The 19,986-nt window shown below is 53.0% G+C and overlaps 1 protein-coding gene and 1 long non-coding RNA gene across 2 annotated transcripts in view; one reads left to right on the top strand and one right to left on the bottom strand.

The window, feature by feature from the left end:
• The window catches only part of LOC146813518 (uncharacterized), a 182,853-nt gene that overhangs the window by 33,537 nt on the left and 129,330 nt on the right, over positions 1-19,986 (top strand). The window lies entirely within an intron of this gene.
• LOC146813519 (E3 ubiquitin-protein ligase TRIM38-like) overlaps positions 1-19,986 on the bottom strand; it is a 191,118-nt gene that overhangs the window by 73,959 nt on the left and 97,173 nt on the right. The window contains exons 2-4 of the mRNA XM_085614765.1: positions 8,699-8,794; positions 7,787-7,918; positions 5,047-5,190 (exon numbers count right to left, since the gene is read on the bottom strand). Coding sequence (XP_085470891.1) covers positions 5,047-5,190; positions 7,787-7,918; positions 8,699-8,794 — 372 coding nt within the window. The remainder of the gene's footprint in view (positions 1-5,046; positions 5,191-7,786; positions 7,919-8,698; positions 8,795-19,986) is intronic.

Genomic DNA, 19,986 nt, shown 5'->3' with positions numbered 1-19,986 from the left:
ACATTAGGTACATATCTAATTGGATTCTGGAGTGCCTTATAAGCCCCTAGTATATGGTATACTATGTACCTAGGGCATACAAGGGGCTGCAGCATGTATTATGCCACCCCTGGGATGCACTGCAAAATGACACCACAGGTCTGCTACTGCAGCCTGGGTAAGGGTGTGCTTGCACCCCTTACTGTGATATAGGCTACCTATATCACTACCTTATACAGACACATATAAACCTATAAGCCACTCCTATGACAGGCCTTGACAATCCTGAAGGCAGAGTGCTTGGTTTTATGTGAGAGGGTGCCCAAGCATGAGCTGAGCCCCTCTGCAGCATTCGGAAATACTTCCTTATGGCTGTTCTGTGATACAGCCATACCATATACTCTTAAGTGCATTATAACCTCGCGGTAAATGCTAACTTTGGGATGGCTGCATCAAAACATGTCTTGTTTGGTGTCAAACGCTTTGGAATACTACCCCCCGCCCGCCAGTTCTGGCGGCGGGGGTAGCATTCCACCCTTCTAGAGGGAGAGACATGTTCACACTGGCTAAACCCGGTTAAATCTTTTCAAAGTCCTGGCATCACAAAATGGATGCCACTGCCACAGACACGGGTCTGGCCTCCTGCTGCTGTGGGAAACACCAGCAGGGGAGGCCTGGACAATAGGTTTCCTGTCACGGGGAGGTGTTACCACCTCCCCAGACAGGCTGATGTGTATTGGGGCAGGGTGGGTGCATTCAGAGAATGCTTTTGAGACACTGCCTGGGGCACACAAGGTGTCCCTGTGCATAGCCCAGTTCAAACCGGTTGCAGGGGCACTCAGCCCCTGCTCTGGCGGGAAACTGGACAAAGGGGAAGGGGTGTAACCACCCCCACCCCAGGCCCACCCATAGGTGGGGCCTTAGAGTTAGTCCATCCCCTAAACTTAGTCTAAGTATAGGAATCCAGTCCCTAGGACTTTAGATTACCCTGGACGAACCTCTGAAACATATATCCTGGACCTTCGAATTTCTAGCTCGACTATAAGACAGAAGAAATCTCCCTTGGGGTCAAGGAGTGACTCCCCTGCTTGGCAGGTACCAAAGAAGCAACTGACCAGTCTGCATTGCTGAAGCTCCCACCGGATGCCGAAGTCTTTGCATCACCAGAGGTAGATTTCCAGACTTCCCCGAGGCTACCCTGAGTCCACAGCAAAGCTGAGGCCCGTGGCTATCGTGGGCGATGTGGAACCATGACCCCTGGTCACCGTGAACTTTTGCAGCAACAACACCTTCCTGGTCATTCTTGAAGTTGTGCTTTGGGCTCCGTGTTGCCCCAGACTTGAGCACCTCCTGCACTGAAGATTGTTGGCTTCCACTCCACGAGTGACCCGTGGGCCAGCTCTAAGTGCGACCTCTTGAGGCTCCTTCGCGATCACTAGCCTGTTGGCTAGCAGGTCCCCATGAAGGCAACTCCACTTCTGTTTGGGCTTTTCTGGTTGCTCCAGTCTTGCTCTTACTTACCCTTGCTGGGTGAGTCCATCAGAGATTGCTGGTCTGCACCGCAGTCCTTTCTCTGATTTCCTGAGACTTGCCGTTGCCAAGGCTTGTTGGGTCCTTTCTGGTCGCCGACACCGCAGCACTCAACAGATTTTGTGGGACAGCTCGAATCCTGCTCGTGGACTTCATTGACACCTCCTGGATCTCGTGGCTGAAGAGTCAAGACACCCGTCAACTCACCTGAAGCACCCGGCATCTGTGGGCATTGGTCCATCCTGCCCTAGGTCACTGGCAAGTGACCCGGACTCTGTCCCCTCTGCTTTCAGGTTCCTTACATCCTAGATCCAGGCTTGGATCTCTCCGGACACTTCTCCTCTTCACGGCAGCAGAAGTTCTTTGCCGGCTTCCATTGGAATCGACGCGACCCGAGACACCAAAAGACACCTATGCACCCGGCTTCCCTGGGTGAGGTAACTCGAGTACTCTGGTGCTCTCGTGGGTGCTAACCCTAGAACTGTCTAAGTCCAAAAGGGTTTGGTCCTAGTTCGATTAGAAGTGTCCCTAATCTTTAAAATTCCAAACGCGACATTCCCCATAGAAAGTAATAGGAACCCGCGGTTGTGTTTCCACACTGCATATGGCTCCCGTGGGTCCCCTGTGTCACTACCTTGGGTGGTTCCTTGGGGTCCCAGTGATTCTAGAGGCAATAGGCATACTGCTTATTTCAGTCGTGGTTCTTATACCACTATTTTAGTAAATGGTTTGGTACGCCCCTAGGGTCCAAACGTGTATTTGTGCTTTTACTGATGCTTAAACACTTGTAACTAAAGTACTTTGAACTCCAGTCCCATAAAGAGACTAGAGGGGTGTGTGTTATCTTAAATACATATATTTTAAATATATACCTGGTGTGGTTGTCTTTTCATTTGATCATTCAAGAGATTATAGACTGGTAAAACAAGCTGCTTTACATTCCTTCAAGACTTAGCCTGAAGGCTACTCTCCATAGCTACCACTAGGATAGCTTTCATATAAGGTTGTATTTAACCTATCACCATAAGGGGTTGTTTGGACTGATACAAGGTGCCCACTAGAACTAGTGGACAGCATATATCAGGCCACCTTCTCACAGTTGCCTTTAACCTATCATCAATAAGGGGTTGTTTGAACTGGTGCAAGGTGCCCACTATAACTAGTGGAGAGCATATCCCAGGCCAACTTCTCACAGTGCTTAGTGCAGGTTGTAATGCTAATGCATGCTGGGACTTGTGGTCCTATCAGTCATATAATTACTTCCCCAACGTGGGTTCAATGCGCTTGTTTGTTAAAACTTAATTACACTCCTTTAGTAGGAACCAGTTCACTATGGCAAAACATTCTTCAAATGCGGCACGCTGTGCCCCGAGGACCCCATCACCTGGGGCATGGCCACCATATTGGGTACCGCGGGGGGAGGGCGCCCAGCCTCCTGCAGGGGCCGACATTGCTTTTGGACAAAGGGAGATGTAGAACATGCAGCTCCCCCTGTCTAAAAGCAACTCTGCTCCACTTTTTACTGCTCTTGCTTCCATGAACCGGAGCAGAGTTTGACATGGCTTGGCAGGAGCAGCGCTCCTGCCAAGCCATAGCAAACTGTAATGTCCTGGGGGGGAGCACCCCGGGACATTGCTGGAGCCAACCCTGGGGGTTGGCGGTCCCCAGGGCCATCTATGGCTCCATGAGGGGGGCTGTGCGGCCCACGGCAACAAAAATTAAGCCATGGGGAGGTGGTGGTCACCGGGGCTGTGACGAGGGGCTGGATCCCCCCCACCGCATTATTTTTAAATATAGCCCCGGGGAGGTAGGGGGGCTGGAAAAACCCACGTATTAATATTAAATATAGCCCCAAGGAGGTGGTGGTCCCCAGGGCAGTGGGGTTGCGTGGCCCCTGCAGTCATGTGAATTAGCCCCAGGGAGGTGGTGGTCCCCAGGGCTGCATGGGGTACCCTCCGCATTTCCTTTGTGTTCAGCCTTGGGGAGGTGGAGGTCCCTGGGGCTGCGGGGGACCCGCCCCATCAGTATTTTGTATTGCTCCTGGGACCTGGCCCACCTGGGGGTTAATTAAACGAAGCACGGGAAGGCACGTTTTCTTTTTTTTAAAATTTTCATCAGGATTCATGGATCCACTGCTATTCCCGACAAAATTTTTTTTTTTTAAATGTTGCTTTTTGCCCTTGGGGACCCCTCCAAGAAGCCTAGGGGGTCAGGTTCTTTTTACTCTGCCCCCTTCTCTTTTTTTTAAATCTTTTTTTGTGTGACTCAGTTTTCTGGTTTGAAGTGTTGGCAGCCAATCAGATCTCAGGCACGAGATCTAGAGGGGTTGTGGATGAGCCGCAGCCACAGTTGTATATCTGAGAAATCTTAAAATTTCCCAGCAACTAATGAACGCATTTACACCATTTAACAGAAAGGTTGCTTTCTGGACCACGAGCTACCTTTCTGCCAAATTTGGTGTAATTCCGTTGAGCAATTCGGACTGTAGCCGTGTCTAAAGTTTTCTATGAAAATCCTCCCCAAAACTTTCAAGACAGCAGCTGAAGTGACTGTCTCGATAGCTTTGAAAACTTGGTGAGGATTCGTCAAACGGTGTCAAAGTTATCGGCAAATGAAAAAACGGCCTTTTTATGGAACCTGCATCCTAACTATACCTACCTACTGGCATGTTTGTGTGTCTGTGTATGTGAATCCTCATGTCTCTGTGTGAGTAGGGAAGTATTTATTTGATTCTGGGTGTCTGCTTATGTGTCTGTACACATGGGGATCTGTGTGTGTGTGTGTGTGTGTGTGTGTGTGTGTGTGTGTTGGGTGTGTGTGGGTGTATGAGTGTGTTTGTGTGTGTGTGTGTGTGTGTGTGGGTGGGTGCGTGTGTGTGTGTGTGTGTGTGTGTGTATGTGTGTGCGTGTGTTGTGTGTGTGGGTGTGTTTGTGTGTGTGTGTGTGTGTGTGTGTGTGTGTTGGGTGTGTGTGTGTGGGTGGGTGGGTGTGTGTGTGTGCATGTGTTTATGTGTGTGTGTGTGTGTGTGTGTGTTTGTGTGTGTTGTGTGTGTGGGTGTGTGTTTGTGTGTGCGTGTGACAGCATTGAGGACAGTGTTTCTCTCTTGGTCTTTCCCCCTTACTCTGTCTTTCTTACCATTTATTCCTTCTACTCCAAAAACTAATACTAAATATGTCGAATGTGCGGAAAGAAATGGCCACCTTGAGTCCAAGCCCCTCTCTCCACTCCATCTTGCGACCCCTCCCCGCGCTCTGTCTCCTTCTGTCACTGTCTCCTTGGACTCAAAAGTGTGCATTTTCACACAAATGGAGTGGGCACTAGAAGCCTTAAATATTTGTACAGTTTTGAATCTGGTCTGTCCAAGAGCAGAGGTGTTTTTCATTATATGCAAAGTAGGGAGGGGCCTGCAAAACACTCATTCAAAACAAGCACTGCTCTGTGCAAGTCTTGAAATTAAATGTAAATGTCCAGAACAATCTATATTTTAATTCAAAAACAAATGTGTGTGTAGAAAGTTAAAAAGTAAAATATTCTCACCTCTGTGGAGACACAGAGTCTCTCTCAGATGAGGCTGCAAATCTCTCCATGGAGAGGAATCTTCTGTTCCAGGCTCATTCCTCACCCTGGGGCAGCTCTGTCCAGGGAGACGTCCTTGTCTGTCATTAAGGTTGCACTGGGAAACTGGTACAGAGGAGGGAGAGACAGGTACAGAGAGACAGAGAGAGGGGGGAGGGAGACAGAGAGAGAGAGAGACAGAGAGAGGGAGGTAGGGAGAGAGAGACAGGTACAGAGAGATGGAGAGAGGGAGTAGGATGAGACAGGTACAGAGAGATGGAGGGAGAGACAGGTACAGAGAGATGGGGGAGAGACAGGTACAGAAGATGGAGGGTGGAGGAGGGAATAAAGGTACAGAGAAATAGAGGGTGGAAGGTGGGAGAGACAGGTACAGAGAGATGGAAGGAGAGACAGGTACAGAGAGATAGAGGGAGGGGGAGGGAGAAACGGGTATGGAGAGATAGAGGAAGGGAGATACAGGTACAGAGAGATGAAGGGAAGGGGAGGGAGAGACAGGGACAAAGAGAGAGAGTCAGGAAGGAGGGAGAGACAGGTACAGAAAGATAGAGGGAGGGAGGAGGCAAAGACAGGTACAGAGAGACAAAGGAAGAGAAGAGGTAGGGACAGGTACAGAGACACAGAAGGAGGGAGGAGAGAAAGACAGGTTCGCAGAGATAGAGAGGAGGAAGAGATAGGTACAGAGAGATAGAGGAATAGAGTAGGGAGACACAAGTACAGAGAGATAGAGAAAGTAAGAAGGGAGAGACAGGTACAGACAGATGGAGGGTGGAGAAAGATACATATACAGAGAGATGGAGTGAGGAGGGAGAGACAGGGACAGAGAGATGGAAGGAGGGAGAGAAAGAGAAAAAAGAGGGAGAGCAACAGCAATAGAGAGAGAGGAGAGACAAATCGAGTGAGAAAGAGAAAGGAAAAAAAGAAGAGGGAGAGAGTTGGCCGAGAGACAGTGGAAGCGAGAGAGAATGAGTGTCAGAGAGGAAGAGAAGGAGAAAACGAGAGGAGTGAAGATCAACCTGATAGAGTGGTTCATGCAACAAAGTGTTGCAATCTTTGAAGGGATCCGAGAGTGACTCCTCTTTGTGGGTCTGGCAGCAGAATATTGTGGAATAAATATTGTCTGACAAAGAGATTGTGCTATAAGTATCACACATTAGAGTCAGAAAATCTACACTCAGAGAGATTAACTTTTTGTAAAAGATACTTTAGACACTATATTAAAGCCAGGCATTATGTTTGTCAATGACACTCTGACACACAACCCTCTGTGTGTTTGTGTGTCTTTGCACAGCTGGAGATAGAAGTGCTGTCCACAGTAACACAAGAGCATCAGCAGTGGTGGAGGTACCACAGACCAGGGGATGAAGGACTGTGAGGGGTGTGAGCCTGAACAGTCTAGTACAACACAACATGACATGTTAGGAACATATTTACATGTCAGAGTGTGAGGTGGGAGGGTGTGAGGCAGGGGCGTACCTACCAAGGGTGCAGCAGGTGCAGTGGTACCAGGGCCCAGGGCTGTGAGTGATGTGAGCTTGAACAGTCTAGTACAATACAGCATGACATGTTAGGAACATATTTACATGTGTGAGTGTGAGGTGGGAGGGCTGTGAGGCAGGGACGTACCGACCAAGCGTGCAGCAGGTGTAGTGGCACCGGGCCCCAGGGCTGTGACTGATGTGACCTTGAACAGTCTAGTACAATATAACATGACATGTTAGGAACATATTTACACATGAGAGCGTGAGGTGGAAGGGTGTGAGGCAGGAGTGTACCTACCAAGCGTGCAGCAGGTGCAGTGGCACTGGGGCCCTGAGCTGTGAGGGATGTGAGCGTGAACAGTCTAGTACAATACAACATGACATGTTAGGAACATATTTACATGTGAGAGTGTGAGGTGGGAGGGGTGTGAAGCAGGGGCGTACCCACCAAGTGTGCAGCAGGTGTAGTGGCACCGGGCCCCAGGGATGTGACTGATGTGAGCTTGAACAGTCTAGTACAATACAACATGACATGTTAGGAACATATTTACATGTGAGAGCGTGAGGTGAAAGGGTGTGAGGCAGGAGTGTACCTACCAAGCGTGCAGCAGGTGCAGTGGCACTGGGGCCCTGAGCTGTGAGGTATGTGAGCGTGAACAGTCTAGTACAATACAACATGACATGTTAGGAACATACTTACATGTGAGAGCGTGAGGTGGAAGGGTGTGAGAGACTGGAGTACCTATCAAGCGTGCAGCAGGTGCAGTGGCACCGGGGCCCAGGGCTGGGAGTGATGTGCGCTTGAACAGTTTAGTACACTACAACATGACATGTAAGGAACATATTTACATGTCAGAGTGTGAGGTGGGAGGGGTGTGAGGCAGGGGAGTATCTACCAAGCGTGCAGCAGGTGCAGTGGCACTGGGGCCCAGGGCTGTGAGGGGCCCTCTGCACTACAATTGTAGCTGCTTTAGAGCTCTTGGCAACCTTACTACACCACTGGCATGAGGCAGATATGTCCTCCGAGCTGCACTCGGTAGAAGTAAGAAGCCTACATTTACCACTACTACCCAAGACTGAACAATCCCTGCGTCTACAACCCCCGCCCTCACTTACAGCATCTACTGTCCCAGAGTGACGCTCACTAACATGGCTGAACCCTAACACACATGAACATGTCATGTACCACAACATGCAGAAACAAGAGAGGAACGTGTGTTTACCTGGACGGAGGCACAGAGAGGTTTTCAGAAGAGAACGCGGAGGATTCTGGGAAGACCCTGGACAATCTCCAGCCTCGTCCTGAAGACCAGCAGAGCTCTGCACCCTGGGGCTGTAGAATACTGCTCTCTCCACTGCAGGGGGGGGGGGACCAGGAGAGAGGAGAGAGGGAGGGAGAGAGAGAGAGGGAGAGAGAGAGGGAGAGAGAGAGGAGAGAGAGGAGAGGAAAGAGAGAGAGGGAGAGGAGGGAGAGAGAGAGGGAGATGGATATGGAGAGGGAGAGAGAGAGACAGAGAGAGAGAGAGAGAGAGAGAGCAAAGAGGAGAGAAAGGGAGAGGGAAAGAGAGAGGAAGGGAGGGAGAGAGAGTGGGAGGGAGAGAGAGGCAGAGGGAAGGGGAGAGTAGAGGGAGAGAAGGAGGGAGAGGGAGAAGGAGAGCGAGGGGGAGAGAGGGAGGGAGGGAGAGAGAGAGAGAGAGAAAGAGAGAGAGAGAACAAATAGGAGAGAGAGGGGGAGGGAGAGAGAGAGGAAGGGAGAGAAGGAGGGAGGGGGAGAGGGAGGAAGAGAGAGAGGGGGAGGGAGAGAGAGAGAGAACAAAGAGGAGAGAGAGGGGGAGAGAGAGGGGGAGGGAGGGAGGGAGAGAGAGGAAGAGAGAGAGGGAGAGGGAGAGAGGGAGAATAAAGAGGAGAGAAAGGGGAGGTAGAGGGAGAGAGAGTGTGAGAGGGAGATGGAGAGAGGGAGAGGACGTGAGCGAGGGAAAGAATGCGGGAGATAAAGAAAGAGAGAGAAATAGGGAGAGAGAGGGTGATGTAGATTTAAGGGCCAGTATTTCTTTTCATCTGTAGTTTTTGTAATCATGTCTGAGGCAGAGACGGCTGTGCCACGGGTGTCTGAAAGTCAACTCCACACTTCTTACCCAGACGGTAGAGCACGATGTTTATGAATACGTTGACTGCAACCATCACTCCCAGGGTTATCGCCTGCCTCCTTAGACGAGGGATCTCCCGGCCACCTGGAGAGGAAATCACAGAATCCTGCGTTTAACTTTGCATGTGGGAGTGGATCACCTGCCTGTAGCCCGGAAACTACAGGTTAGCATCGCAGCCTCGTCCGCCCCTCTCTCTATTTAGTTTGGACTAAGGGCGCGGACGCGCGCAGCGGCGCGCGCGGCGGCGCGCCTAAGGCCGCGCCTGACCGTGGCCAGGAGCCGGGTATTGTGGTATATGTGATTAGTATTCCTCATCGGCTCCCCCACAGCCACTTTGTCGTATCTCCCTATCTCCACTGTCTTGGCACGCTGCCATAGCCATGGGTCTCAGTCAATATACGGCCAAGAAATGCAGGATTTACATTCTCATGCAGGCAGCTATACAGGTACATGGGAAACGGATCCGTCTAAGGTCCAGGACATATGGCGCTCTTCTGCACCCTTTGGTCGTAAGACCCCAAAATGTCCTCATAAGCCCATCAAACAAAACGCGCCCCTTAGAGCGATCTACTTAAATGCCCGCTCTATTCCCAAACACTCAACTGAGGGATGGGCTATACGAGATCAAAACAACCCTGACATATGTTTCATTGCTGAAACCTGGCTTCATGCAGATGCCGGTCCTGATATATATGTCACTTTTCCCTCACAATATAAAATTATTCGAGTTGACAGGAAAGGAAAAAGAGGGGGTGGTATATTAATTGCTCATAAAGACACCTTAGCGATTACAATCCTGGATAATATAATGAATGCCCAAATGGAAATATGTGCTGTCAAGATTACTGGCCTTTCAAATGGTATTTGGAGAGCGGCTTTGGTTTATCGACCCCCTGGTGTTAAAGGGAATTTTTCTAATCAATTACTAGAATTCATTGCACCTCATGTATTGGCCTCGGATAACTTTCTTCTGATTGGCGATTTTAACCACCATGCAGAGGCGCTATTAAATTCTGATACGGATAAATTAATTACCAATATGAGTTCGCTAGGTCTTGCACAACTGGTCGATGGTTCTACTCACCAGGCTGGGCACACGTTAGACCTCCTGTTCACGAATATTCAGGACATTATCATGGAACCCCCAGAAGCATTGATATGGACTGATCATTACTTACTGAAATTTGCTATCTCCACGGCCTTAACAGGGAAAAACAATCCGGAAAATGAAACCGTTCTGCGTAGATCCTGGCGTAAGGTCACATCCCATCTTTTTCAAGAACTTTTTTTTTCAGATCAAAAAGTTTTAGAAATTAGCACTAATCAAAGGGCGTTAAACTTGAATAAAGATATTCTGATTACTCTTTATAAAATTGCCCCTTTGAAGAAGGCTAACCCTAAGACCAGAACCGCCCCTTGGTTTACAGATCAACTAAAAATTACCAAAAGCTTGTGCAGAAGGGCCGAAAGACTATGGCGGAAAAACAGAAGCTCTGCCAATGAGGAAGGTTATAAAAAACGACAGGAAAAAAAATCCTATCTGCTGAACCGGATAACTAGGGCAGAGAACTCTTCAAGAGAACTCTTTCATATTTTAAAAGATTTCACCACTTCTACAAATCTACCAACTATACCCATATCCCAAGGCTGGGCCGATTCGCTGTCAAATTTTTTCAAGGAAAAAATTATGACTGTTCATAAGACTTTTCCCCCTATACCCACTCATAGTCTCCTAATAGAACGACCTTGTTTTTTATCAAACCCGTCGGGTCTCTTAGATAAATTTATCGAATGTGACCATAAATCCGTCACTTTAGCCATGCAGAAAATAAAATCTGGCTCTCCGGCCGACACTTTCCCCTCTAAATATTTCTCCATAATGGCACCCACTGTCCTTGACAGTCTGATTGCACTTTTTTTTTTTTTGTAAATTCTTTTTATTAACAAAATTTGAAACATTTGGTCACTTCACAGTTTAAAATCAATAGAGTTACAGTGTTCGGCCGCAAACCCCTGGCCCGCCTCTCGGTGCAATAAGGTTCAACATAGCAGGGTATGAGAGTGTCCATTGTCTTATGGGGATACCATTTCTACTGGGGAAGAGGGGACCGGGGGCTCGCAGATGTTGCCCCGGTATGCATTCCAAGGAGACCAGATCGCCACCCACTTCCTGGGGCACCCCCTCGAGACATATACTATCTTTTCCTGCAGCATGCACCAATCCATGTCTTTTTTCCATGCTCCAAGCGACGGCGGCGTATCTGCCCCCCAGAGGCGCGCTATATTGCGTTTTGCAACCGTCAGGCCTAGTGTTACCCATATTCTGCCCTTAACCGTTAGGTCCGTGGGCTCCCAGATGTTTAGGAGGCATCGTTTGGCCTCAGGCCGCGACCTCAGCCCCCACACCTTGCTTATACAGTCGTGTATCTTTGCCCAGTATGTTTGAACCTGCAGGCACTCCCATAGCACATGAAGAAATGTCCCCCTCTCCCCACACCGCCTCTGGCAGAGCCCGTCCACACTCCTCACCTTCAACACCAACCTGCTGACCGAAATATACACCCGGTGCAGTACCTTGAGTTGCACGAGCCGCAGTTTTGCCGATATCGCCACCTCTTTTGGGGACGATAGCGCCTCTCTCCATTCCTCCTCGTCAATTTCAAGGCCATCCGCCTCCCACCTCCCCTTGAGGGGCCCCAGCGGGTCCGGGGAGTGATGTACTCGTTTTTTGTAGGTGAGGGATATCGCCCTCTCGGGCAAATGACCGTCCAGCAGCCTGTCCTCTAGGGGGGAGGAATCTGGGAGCGACGTCCCCGGTGGTATATTGGACTGAAGAGAGTGGCGGACCTGCATATACCGGAAGAGCTCCGAGGGCGCTAAATCATGCGATTGCTGTACTAGTTGCACTTTTTAACCAATCTCTGGCTGACACGGTTTTCCCTTCTGTTTGGAAGGTAGCTAGTGTCAGACCGATTTTAAAGAAACCAACTGCTGACCCTAAGGTGCTTCTGAATTATCGTCCAATTTCATTGCTCCCATACTATGGAAAAATATTGGAATCTATCATAAATCAGCAACTGGTAGGCCATCTGGAGAGGTATGAACTCCTGGACCCCTCTCAATCGGGTTTTCGAGCAGCAGACAGTACAGAAACGGCATTGGTCGAGGTTACTGACAACATCAGATTAACCCTGGACAAACACCAATCTGCTATTCTTGTCCTGCTCGACCTGTCTGCTGCATTTGACACCATCTCCTATAAGATTCTTGAGCAAAGATTATGGGAGGTTGGTGTCAGGGGAAGCGCTCTGAAATGGTTCATCAGCTACCTATCCAAACGCTCCACTACTGTCCAGTTGGGAAACTTCGTTTCCTGTGTGAGACCTGTAAAAATGGGAGTTCCTCAGGGCTCCATTTTGAGCCCCACTCTTTTTAACCTTTATATGACCCCTTTAGCTGAAGTGATCAGATCACATGGGTTTGATGTCATATCCTATGCGGATGACACGCAGATTCTGGTCACCTTTGGTCCCGACCCAAGTGATACTATGAAGCGTTTTAAGAACTGTCTTATTAGTGTTGACGAATGGATGAGATCAAACCACCTTCAGCTAAATGGGGCCAAATCAGAGATTATGCTTTTTGGAAAAGCCAGCAACCATTGGTCACAGGACTGGTGGCCTTCTGAGCTTGGACTTTGTCCTGTTCCAAAGAATACAGTCCGAAATTTGGGCTTTCATATGGATGATTGCCTATCCATGCGCAGCCATGTTAAGCACATTATAGGTACCTGTTTTGGTGTCATGCGCAGTCTCAGAAAGGTTTTTCGATGGCTCCCTATGGAGGCTCGCAAACCCCTGACACAAGGACTGATAACAAACAGAATGGACTAGGGTAACGCGCTACTGCTGTCTATAAATGAAGATCTTACCGACAAACTCCAGGTTATTCAGAACACTGCTGCAAGACTGGTTCTGGACCGCCCATATAGATCTCCTTCGGCAGCCTGTCTGAATACCCTCCATTGGCTCCCGATCAAAAAACGAGCCCGCTTTAAAGTATTATGTCTTACACATAAGTCCATATATGGAACTGGTCCAAAATACTGGCGTAAAAAGTTGCAATGGTACTACCCATCTAGAAGGCTGCGTTCTAGTGATGCGGCTTTGCTAACCCCGCTAAGAATCAACACCGTCAGACAGGGAGGTCGCTCGTTTTCTTTTCTGGCACCATCGTTCTGGAACAAACTGCCTTTCCATCTGCGTACCATAAAAGAACATGGTAAATTTCGCAAAGAGCTGAAAACCTGGCTCTATGTCAATTAGCCTGGTCTTTGCCCACTTTGAGCAGTCTGCAAGCACCATGAGACTCACGCTGAGTGATATGTGCGCGATATAAACTCTCCTGATTTGATTTGATTTGTAGCTGGATGTGAGACCGGCCTCGTGGCGTGCGCCCTCCCGACCAGCAAGCCACCCTGCAACCGCACCGATCCTCGATGTCACAGACTTCCGGCCACCATGGCCCAACATCCCGATGGCCGGCCAGACCCCAACACGCATGCCCGGCCGAGGGAGAGAGAAACCCCCCAAGCCAGACCGAGAGGCGCCGACCCTGTCACACCTCTGGTCTCTTCCCCAAGGAAGGTTTCGATCGGCCACCAGGCCCCCGGTGAGCGGCCGCCTCGCCTGCTGGGTGTCTGGAGTCCCTCCCGGACCCACCTGAACAGATCAAAGGGCCGAGCGACAGGAAGCCCCGACACACCGCCCCCAGGCACCAAAACCCCTCTCGGCGAGGACTCCGGACTTCAAAGAGGAGGGGAAGTATAACAAGGGGTGCGGAAGGGACGGGAGGCAGAGAAGACCTGGACTGACGAGAGCCTGCTGGCCTGGTCGCGACTCGATCGCTCCCCGAACTGAAGAACGCTACCCGAACTCTGAACCATCTGAGCCCTGCTGACGCTGTCGCGGCTCCCCGAACTCTGAACCATCTGAGCCCTGCTGACGCTGTCGCGGCTACCCGAACTCTGAACCATCTGAGCCCTGCTGACGCTGTCGCGGCTCCCCGAACTCTGAACCATCTGAGCCCTGCTGACGCTGTCGCGGCTCCCCGAACTCTGAACCATCTGAGCCCTGCTGACGCTGTCGCGGCTCCCCGAACTCTGAACCATCTGAGCCCTGCTGACGCTGTCGCGGCTCCCCGAACTCCGAACCACCTGTGCCTGCTGAGTGACTCGCGGCACTCTCCTCCAAGGGAATCGGCAGAGATTGCCGAGAGAAGCAACATCCCCCCAGCTCGAGGATTGAGAGCTGTGCGCAGGATACTCCGCAGAGACACTGACTCAAAGACTGTCCCGCTACCCCCATACCCACATCACGAGATCGCCGCCGCTTGTGGCACTAATTCCATACCTGCCTTCCGGATCATAAAGATCCCTTACAACTAACGATAAAGTATACTGTCTTACGAAGAACTACTGTGTGGTGTCCCTCTGTCAGAGAGTGCAAGCGCAGCGTGTGCGATCCTAGGTACGAGACCCTTCCAGGAAGGGCCTCCCCGCTCTTGCTCGGCCTAACTCTGGGAGAGGTGGGTCCCCGGGTGGTCAGGAACGCATTCCGAAGCCTCCCCGGTGAACGCCTTCCAACATTTGGTGGCAGACGACGGGATCCGAGCCAACACCTAGAGATCGTGCAGTAAACGGCTGACGCACTACCAAGAAGAAATGGAAGGAGAAACCTCCCAAGGTGCCGCAGGTACCAACACGAGCACGACATTCCGAGAGGACCAGTTGGAATCTTATACGCACCGAGAACTGAAACAATTCTGCAAAGACCTTGGAATCGCTACCACCGGATTAAGCACGAAAGAGGACTTCCAGGGAGCATTGAAGACCTGGGTCGAGGCAGGAGCTTCCTGGGCACAAACAGAAGGAGAGCCGCCAAATGAACCACGAAGCACCCCGGGGAGGAACGGCGCCCCCGAGGGGGGCCTATCCCCAGAGGAGCTAGCGGACCGAGAAAGGGGCCGCAACCACGAACTAGAGCTAGCAAAATTAAAAATCGAGGGAGAGCTTAAACTGGCCGAAAAGAAACTGGCGGTAGAACAATTACGCCTACAAGGAGAACTCGAGGAAAAGAAACGACAGAGAGAGCACGAAGAAAGAAAACTCCAACTAGAACACGAACGCAGCCTGAAAGAGATCGAGCTCAAGGCTAAAAGTGAGGAGGCCAGACCCTCGGGAACTCAACCCCTCTCCTCCGTCGTGGAACCAAAGGTCCACATCCCCAAGGATGTGGTGAAGGAATACTATAAGAACGACGACATCCAGCAATGGTTCAAGGCCTACGAAGTCGCCATGACCTCCCACCGAGTCCCGCAGAAAGACTGGGGGGCTGGTTTGTGGGGCCGGTTCCTGAGCGAGGGGAGAGATACCCTACTAGATCTACCCTCCTCGGTGCTGAACTCCTACAGTCACATGAAGGAGGCCCTAGTAGCCAGATATGGGCTCACCCCCGAAATGTACCGGCAACGATTTAGAGACTGCAAGAAGATACCCGGTACCACATGGGTGGAGTACGTGAACTTTTACAGCCGGGCCTTGGACGGGTGGATCAAGGGCAGCAAGGTCTCCACCTCTGAGGAGCTGTTCGACCTATTCGCATGGGAACACTTGTCCGCCAATTGCTTTGTGGAGTTACGCCAGCACCTCCTGGACAGCAAGCTCACGGACCCTCGAAAACTGGCCGTCGAGGCTGACCGATGGGTGAACACCCGGGCCTCACGGGGTCCCGTGGGAGACTACGGTCGCCACAGTCAGGGACCCCCCCGCCAGAGGGGCGGAGGGAATCAAGGCCGACCAAGAGAACTCCCGGGGGGATCCCAGCACAGTCCCCCCAGAGGACAACCTCTGCCCTTTCCAGCCCCACCTCCGGCCAGCACCGGGCCACTGGGGAGGTCGGGGTCCCGAGTGAGGATCACCTGTTTCCGCTGCCAACAGACCGGACACTATGCCAGTGACCCTCAATGTCCCATGTACCAACGACCCGCCACGACAACCCCGCCGGCTCGACAAATGGCCTCCGTAGCCCTGGGGGAAGAGATGGAAGACTCCGAAGAATGGGAACCAGCCGCCATGGCCTTGGTCTCCCTAGGGGACCGAGAGATGGTCCCCGGAACGTCCCTGCCCGCCAACACGAAGAAGTACCGACAGCAGGTGACGGTCAACGGTCACCGCGTCGAGGGCCTCCGGGACACGGGGGCGAGTGTCACAGCGGTCCACTGTCACCTGGTCTCCGAAGACCAGATCCTGCCCGACGCCTTTTGTCCAGTCATATCGTCAGACAATTCCGAGAGCCTATGCCGGATGGCCCTGGTCCCATTCGAATGGGGGGGAGTCACCGGCAAGTTGAGGGTGGCAGTCCGAACCTCCCAGCCCGTAGACTGCCTCCTGGGCAATGACCTTGAGAATTCCCCGTGGGGACAAGTGGAACGAAGAGCCCATCTAGAGATGATGGGCCTACCCGAATGGGTATGCACCACCACGCGCTCTATGACTCTCAGATTGCCTTCCTCCGAGGGAGGTGAGGCCATTCCACTGAACACAGTCACCGTCCCCGAGGTCCGGGACGCACTACCCGAGCCGACGACCCTCTTCCGGAAGAAGCGACCATTCCCGACGATGGGTCGGTGCCTCCAGATCCCGAACCCCTGACCGAGCTCGGGGACCTGCCAGAGATGGCCCAGTGGCACTGCGAGGGATGTCCCTCCCGAGAAGAATTCTGCCAGGAACAATCCACCTGCCCTTCTATCATTGGACCCCGACAGCAGGCCGAGGCCCAAGCAGCAGGCGACCGGTCCGGAACCCACTGGGTATACTGGGAAAACGGCCTCCTGTACAGCGAACAGAAGTTGGCCGAGTTGGAATCGGCCCGAGTACTGGTGGTACCCCTGCGCTTCCGAAATCTCCTCCTGGGCCTGGCCCATGATGTACCCCTGGCCGGACACTTAGGCCAAGATAAGACCTACCAGCGACTCGTCACCCACTTCTATTGGCCCAAGATGCGAGCAAATGTGGAGGCCCACTGCAAGTCCTGCCTCACGTGCCAGGCCAGCGGAAAGAGTGGGGGGAAGCGCAAGGCTCCGCTACAACCCTTCCCCGTCGTCAGTACCCCTTTTGAGCGGGTGGGAATCGACATCGTGGGACCGCTGGACCCTAAGACCGCCCAGGCCCACCGGTTCATCCTTGTCCTGGTGGACCATGCCACCCGCTACCCCGAAGCCATTCCCCTCCGCACCGTGACGGCCCCCGTGGTAGGCCGGGCCTTGATGGGGATCTTCTCCCGCGTGGGGTTCCCTCGCGAAGTCGTGAGTGATCGTGACACGAACTTTATCTCCAAATACATGAGGTCCCTATGGCAGCAGTGCGGAGTATCGTACAAATTCACCACCCAATACCACCCCCAAGGGAATGGCCTAGTCGAGCGATTTAACAGGACACTGAAAGGAATGATCATGGGCCTCGAAGAACCCCTACGCCGGAGATGGGACGTCCTCCTCCCTTGCCTCCTGTTCGCCTACCGAGAGGTTCCACAAAAATCTCTGGGGTACAGCCCGTTCGAACTACTATACGGACACCCCATCCGGGGACCCCTGAGCCTGGTCAAGGAAGGTTGGGAAACGACTCTCCGGGGGACCCCTCTGGATGTGTTCCGATACATCTTGGCGCTCCGCAACCAGACCCGGAAATTCCGAGAACTCGCAGAGGCGAACCTCGAGGCTAGCCAGGAAGATATGAAGCGCTGGTATGACCAGAATGCCACGCTGGTCGAGTTTCAGCCGGGCCAACAAGTCTGGGTCATGGCCCCGGTGAAACCCTGCGCCCTCCAAGACAAATGGACTGGTCCCTTCAAGGTGGTCGAGCGGAAGAGCCAAGTCACCTATCTCGTCGATGTGCAGTCCCCACGGAACCCCCTCCGGGTCCTCCACGTGAACCGCCTCAAACCCCACTTTGTGAGGACGGAGTTGAGTTTACTCCTGGCCACCGACGATGGGACTGAAGAAGACACCGAGCCCCTTCCAGACCCCCTGGGTGCTAAAGAGACCGATGGTTCCATGGAGGGGGTGAGACTGTCAACCGCCCTCACATCCCAACAGTCCGACGACTGCCGCCAGCTACTAAGGCAGTTCACGGACCTCTTCTCCCTAACCCCTGGGGTCACCGACTGGTGTGTCCACGACGTGAACACCGGCGACAGCCCGCCAGTGAGACACCGGGCCTACTGGGTCCCTGATCGGGTCCGAACCTGCATCCAGACCGAGGTAGCGAAGATGTTGGCCCTCGGGGTGATTGAACCCTCCGACAGCCCCTGGGCCAGCCCGGTAGTCCTGGTCCCGAAAGCGGCTGCCCCTGGTGTCGCCCCCGAGCTGAGGTTTTGTGTGGACTACCGGGACTCAATGCGGTCACCCGAGCGGACGCTCACCCTATCCCCCGTGCCGACGAGCTCATCGACCGCCTCGGGGCCGCTCGCTACCTCAGCACCTTCGACCTAACCTGCGGATACTGGCAGATTGCCCTCACTGAGGGAGCCAAGGAGCGCTCCGCCTTCTCCACCCCGGATGGGCACTACCGCTTTAGGGTGATGCCGTTTGGAATGAAGAATGCCCTGGCCACCTTCCAGCGACTGGTGAACAGGGTCCTGTCTGGACTAGAGGGGTTCAGCGCAGCGTACCTCGACGATATAGCGGTATTCAGCTCCCAATGGACCGAGCACCTCCAACACCTCCGACAAGTCCTGCTGGCTCTGCGCCAGGCTGGCCTCACCATCAAAGCCAGCAAATGTCAAATTGGACAAGGCTCCGTAATCTATCTGGGGCACCAGGTGGGAAGCGGGCAGGTCGCCCCCCTCCAGCCAAAGATCGACGCCATCTTGTCCTGGGAACCCCCAACGACCCAAACGGAAGTCCGGGCCTTCCTGGGCCTCACCGGTTACTACCGGAGGTTTATTAAGAACTATGGCAGCATCGCAGGCCCCCTCACAAAGCTAACCTCCAAGAAACACCCCAAGAAAATACAATGGACTCCCCCATGCCAGAAAGCGTTCGACGCCTTGAAAGCTGCTATATGTACTGCTCCGGTACTTAAAGCCCCCGACTACGCCCAGGAGTTTGTGGTGCAGACGGACGCCTCGGAACACGGCATCGGGGCAGTCCTCTCACAGTTCAACGACAAAGGCGTAGATCAGCCCATAGCCTTCATCAGCCGAAGGTTGCTGCCTCGAGAACAGCGGTGGAGCACCATTGAAAGAGAGACCTTCGCAGTAGTCTGGGCCCTCAAAAAGCTACGGCCCTACCTGTTTGGAACACACTTCCGAGTTCAAACAGATCACCGACCCTTGCGGTGGTTGATGCAGATGCGAGGAGAAAACCCCAAGCTGCTACGCTGGTCAATCTCCCTCCAGGGAATGGATTTCACTGTGGAGCATCGCCCCGGGACGGACCACGCCAACGCGGACGGCCTGTCCCGATTCTTCCGCTTCAGCGAGGAGAACCCACAAGTAGATGGGTAGTTCTCCCCGCCTTTCAGCTGGGGGGGGGGCACGTGTGAGACCGGCCTCGTGGCGTGGGCCCTCCCGACCAGCAAGCCACCCTGCAACCGCACCGATCCTCGATGTCACAGACTTCCGGCCACCATGGCTCAACATCCTGATGGCCGGCCAGACCCCAACACGCATGCCCGGCCGAGGGAGAGAGAAACCCCCCAAGCCAGACCGAGAGGCGCCGACCCTGTCACACCTCTGGTCTCTTCCCCAAGGAAGGTTTCGATCGGCCACCAGGCCCCGGGTGAGCGGCCGCCTCGCCTGCTGGGTGTCTGGAGTCCCTCCCGGACCCACCTGAACAGATCAAAGGGCCGAGCGACAGGAAGCCCCGACACACCGCCCCCAGGCACCAAGACCCCTCTCGGTGAGGACTCCGGACTTCAAAGAGGAGAGGAAGTATAACAAGGGGTGCGGAAGGGACGGGAGGCAGAGAAGACCTGGACTGACGAGAGCCTGCTGACCTGGTCGCGGCTCGATCGCTCCCCGAACCGAAGAACGCTACCCGAACTCTGAACCATCTGAGCCCTGCTGATGCTGTCGCGGCTCCCCGAACTCTGAACCATCTGAGCCCTGCTGACGCTGTCGCGGCTCCCCGAACTCTGAACCATCTGAGCCCTGCTGACGCTGTCGCGGCTACCCGAACTCTGAACCATCTGAGCCCTGCTGACGCTGTCGCGGCTC

Source organism: Triturus cristatus, chromosome 7 (genome assembly GCF_964204655.1).
Source record: "Triturus cristatus chromosome 7, aTriCri1.1, whole genome shotgun sequence".
Lineage (NCBI taxonomy): Eukaryota > Metazoa > Chordata > Amphibia > Caudata > Salamandridae > Triturus > Triturus cristatus.
Note: the sequence above shows the minus strand (reverse complement) of the source record. Positions and strands in the feature narration are given on the sequence as shown.